This window comes from Mandrillus leucophaeus, unplaced genomic scaffold (assembly GCF_000951045.1).
Source record: "Mandrillus leucophaeus isolate KB7577 unplaced genomic scaffold, Mleu.le_1.0 Scaffold2, whole genome shotgun sequence".
NCBI lineage: Eukaryota > Metazoa > Chordata > Mammalia > Primates > Cercopithecidae > Mandrillus > Mandrillus leucophaeus.
The window spans coordinates 12,390,713-12,395,064 of record NW_012102031.1 but is presented as its reverse complement, the minus strand read 5'-3'; the positions used below and the strand labels follow the sequence as shown (position 1 = coordinate 12,395,064).

At 44.9% G+C, this 4,352-nt stretch overlaps 1 protein-coding gene across 1 annotated transcript in view; it reads left to right on the top strand.

Annotated features, from left to right (window-relative positions):
- Positions 1–4,061, top strand: part of DRG1 (developmentally regulated GTP binding protein 1) — a 38,942-nt gene extending 34,881 nt beyond the window's left edge. The window contains exon 9 of the mRNA XM_011979020.1: positions 3,747–4,061. Coding sequence (XP_011834410.1) covers positions 3,747–3,846 — 100 coding nt within the window. The 3' untranslated portion in view covers positions 3,847–4,061. The remainder of the gene's footprint in view (positions 1–3,746) is intronic.
- Positions 4,062–4,352: the final 291 nt, after the last annotated feature.

Here is a 4,352-nt window from a genome sequence, read left to right as displayed (position 1 = left end):
TTTTTTTTTTTTTTTTTTTTTAAGACAGAGTCTCGCCCTCTCACCCAGGCTGGAGTGCAGTGGCGTGATCTCAGCTCACTGCAACCTCTGGCTCCCTTGTTCAAGCGACTCTTCTGCCTCAGCCTCCTGAGTAGCTAGTACTACAGGCGTGTGCCACCATGCCTGGCTAATTTTTGTATTTTTAGTAGAAATGAGGTTTCACCATGTTGGTCAGGCTGGTCTGAAACTCCTGACCTCAGGTGATCTGCCTGCCTCGGCCTCCCAAAGTGCTGGGATTACAGACAGGCATGAGGTACCACGCCTGGCCTAATGGTGATTCTTTATTTTCCTTTTTTATTTTATGTTTATTTATTGGACTTCTGTATGTTAGAGCTACCACTTCCCCTATTTAACTCATAATTCCTATTAGTATGAGCTCTAGATTATTTTATTCTATAGGATGTAATCTAACAATGTTATTATTTTGTTGCTCAAGTTATAACAAAGCTTTGGCCATTAGGAACTCCTTCGTGTTGGCCCCTGTGTTCTTTTGATAAGCTGCTTTTTTTTGAGACAGGGTCTCACTGTTGCCCAAGCTGGAGTGCAGTGGCACAATCACAGCTCACTGTAGCCTTGATCTCACGGGCTCAAGCCTCAGCCTGCCTCAGCCTCCTGAGTAGCTGGAACCCCAAGTGTGAGCCACCATGTCCAGCTAGTTTTTTCTATTATTTTTTATAGAGACAGGGTCTGACTTGTGTTGCCCAGACTGGTCTCCAATGCCTGAGCTCTAGTGATCCGCCTACTTTCGCCTCCCAAAGTGCTGGGATTACAGGCATGAGCCATTTATTTTTTGTAGAGATGGGGTCTTGCTATGTTGCCCAGGCTTCTCAAATTCCTGGGCTCAAGTGATCCTTCCATCTCTGCCTCCCAAAGTGCAGGATTACGGGCATCAGCCACCTGTGCCCAGCCTTTCCTTACTTTTTGGTACTGTTAATACTTAGATGTTCCCAAATGACATTGATTTTGCCTGCACTAGCCCTGGAAATTAGTCACTTCTCCAAGGAGCTCCAGTTTTCAAGATGTGGGTGCTAAGTGTACTCATTGTTAGCAAATAGGTTATCATTGCCTGTAGGCCCTCTTAGCAAATAAAGTTAGGAAATACATGTATGGATACTGATGATGCTTATATACACATCTGTATTTCTCTGTCTTATCCTTCCTCACTATCCATTTATCCATCTTTCCTAAAAACCATGAGTTTATACTGTTACCTCTGATTCTAGTTCAATACTACAGGGTTCATTTTAGCCTTCTCACTTAGTATTATTTTTAAGACAGGGTCTCTGTCTCTCAGGCTGGAGTGTAGTGGCTCTGTTACAGCTCACTGCAGTCTCGACTTCCCAGGCTCAAGCAATCCTCCTACCTCAGTTTCTGAGTAGCTGAGACCATAGATGTGTGCCACCATGCCCAGCTAATTTTTTTTTTTATTTGTAGAGACAGGGTCTCCCTATGTTGCCCTGGCTGGTCTCGAACTCCTGGGCTCAAGTGATCCTCCTGCTTCGGCTTCCCAAAGTGCTGGGATTACAGACACTAGCCACTGCACCCGGACTTCCTCTTTTTTTTTTTTTTTTTTTTGAGACAGTCTTGCTCTGTTGCCTGGGCTGGAGTGCGGTGGTGCGATCTGGGCTCACTGCAATCTCTGCCTCCCGGGTTCATGCCATTCTCCTGCCTCAGCCTTCCAAGTAGCCTGCCAAGGCTTCCAAGGTGCCTGCCACCACACCGGACTAAATTTTTGTATTTTTAGTAGGGATGGGGTTTCACCATGTGTTAGCCAGGATGGTCTCGATCTCCTGACCTCGTGATCCACCCACCTTGGCCTCCCAAAGTGCTGGGATTACAGGCGTGAGCCACCCCACCCGCTGCATTTTTTTTTCTGAATAGGAAAAAGGGTTAAAAACAAAAGAAGAAAATAGGGCTAGGTGGGGTAGCTCACGCCTGTAATCTCAGCACTTTGGGAGGCCAAGGCAGGAGGACTGCTTGAGTCCAGGAGTGTGAGATCAGACTAGGCAATATAGTGAGACGCCCGTCTTTATAAAAAATTAAAAAATTAGCCAGACACGGTACCAGGCACCTGTGGTCCCAGCTACTCAGGAGGCAGAGGTAGGAGGATTGCTTGAGTCCAGGAGGTTGATGTTGCAGCGAGCCATGATAATGATCATGCCCCTGTACTCTAGCCTGGGCAGCAGACTGAGACCCTTGCCTCAAAAAACCAGCCAAACAAAGAAAAAACAAAACTTGTTTCTGATCCTAAGAGTACTGAGAGAGTGAAGTCCTTTATTGACCTTCAGATCCTTATATATAAAACAACTATATTCGACATGTAAGTGCTAATTTCCACCAGTCAAAACATTATGCTTTGGCAGTTACTTTAACTGGGAAAGATGACTTTTGTAAAAAGTTAAACACTGTCCTTTTTCAGACTTTGTAGATTTAGAGATATAGCTCTTTCCTTCTATGGTGCAAAACACTGTTCAAAACCTTCAGAACTTTAAATTTACCAGGGAATTAAAAAGGGGAGAAAAATGTCTCAGATAAGAAACATATCGAAGCAAACAGGATTTTATTTGCTCCTTATTTTACTGTTTTTTTCTTTTTGTTTAGTTATAGCACAACTATCTTTATTTTTATTTTTATTATTATTATTTTTTGAGATAGGGTCTTGTTCTGTTGCCGCCCAGGCTGGAGTCCAGTGGTGTAATCGTGGTTTACTGCTGCCTTGAACTCCTGGGTTCAAGCAAGCCTCCCACTTCAGCCTTTCATATAGGTGGGACTACAGGTGCAAACCACCATGCCTGGCTAATTTTTTCTATTTTTGTAGAGCTAGGGTTTCTCCATGCTGCCCAGGCTGGTACAACTCTCTTAATAATAGAAAACTTTCAGCTTCAGGCCTAATTAATTGTAACACTTACCCCTTTTCCATTTCCTTCATGTCCTTGACCATATCAATCCCTTATCTGTGCTTTGTGTTTTTTTTGTGTGTGTTGTTTTTTGAGAGTGAGTGAGACTCCGTCGCCCAGGCTTGAGTGCAGAGGCGTGATCTTGGCTCACTGCAACCTCCGCCTCCCAGGTTCAAGTGATTCTCCTGCCTCAGCCTCCCGAGTAGCTGGGACAACAGGTGTGTGCCACCACTCCCAGCTAATTTTTTGTATTTTTAGTAGAGATAGGGTTTCACCATGTTGGCCAGGATGGTCTCGATCTCTTGACCTCATGATCCACCCACCTGGGCCTCCCAAAGTGCTGGGATTACAGGCGTGAGCCACCACGCCCGGCCTGATTTTTGTATTTTTAGTAGAGACAGGGTTTCACCATATTGGCCAGGCTGGTCTCAGACACCTGACCTCAGGTGATCTGCCGCCTTGGCCTCCCAAAATGCTGGGATTACAGGCGTGAGCTGCTGCGCCCGGCCCAGGGTATTTCTCTGTAACAAATTCATGCTTTCTTTTAATTTTAAACGAGGCTCTTTATACTAATCATGTTTTTTGTCTTTGACTTTCTGCAATAAGAGGAACCACACAACTTCCAGAAGTCTTTGTTGCCTTGTATGTTAAGGCTTCAGTGTCTCATGCTATTCAGGAAGATAAAACTTTTGTGCATCTGTAGTTCTTAAGTGTGTGATTCTAAATCTGAGCAGAAGGGTGGCATCCAGGCAAATAGGGCAGAAGCTAGGTTATTATTTACACTGACTGTTCTTTTTCCCTTCCATACAGTGCTCTGGTCTGGGGTCTGTCTGTGAAACACAATCCTCAGAAAGTGGGTAAAGACCATACGTTGGAGGACGAGGATGTCATTCAAATTGTGAAGAAGTGAAACTTTTCCCCTTTCCCATCTGCCGGGCGAACCACAACAGCCTTCCCCATGATCAAGCACCCTACCCCAGTTCTTTCTGGTTTTGGCAGTCACTGGATCAGGATCCAGGGGAGGGAGATGGAGGCACCCAAACCGGAACTTCATTTGTCTTACCTTGGTGTCACCTTGTATGTCGAACTGCATAAAAGACCTGGTAGGCTGGTCAGCTACATACAGCTCATGTGTCATTGTCAGAATTTGTTTTGGGATGGGCTGAATGAGGAAGGGTATATACGGTGAAGTAGCTACAGAAGGGATCCTTGGAAACTTGATCTTGAGTGTGAAATGGATAAAAACATGACATGCAGCATCTTCTTTGATGTTTACTTATGGGAACCCCTTCCAAACTAGATGTGGCTTTCAATCCTTTCAAGTGGTCTTTCCCACATGATACTGGAGAGAGGAAGGACTTTATGTAAAGTTAACTGATCACTCCCTGCAAGGCCAACCTGTTTTGGGAGATCATG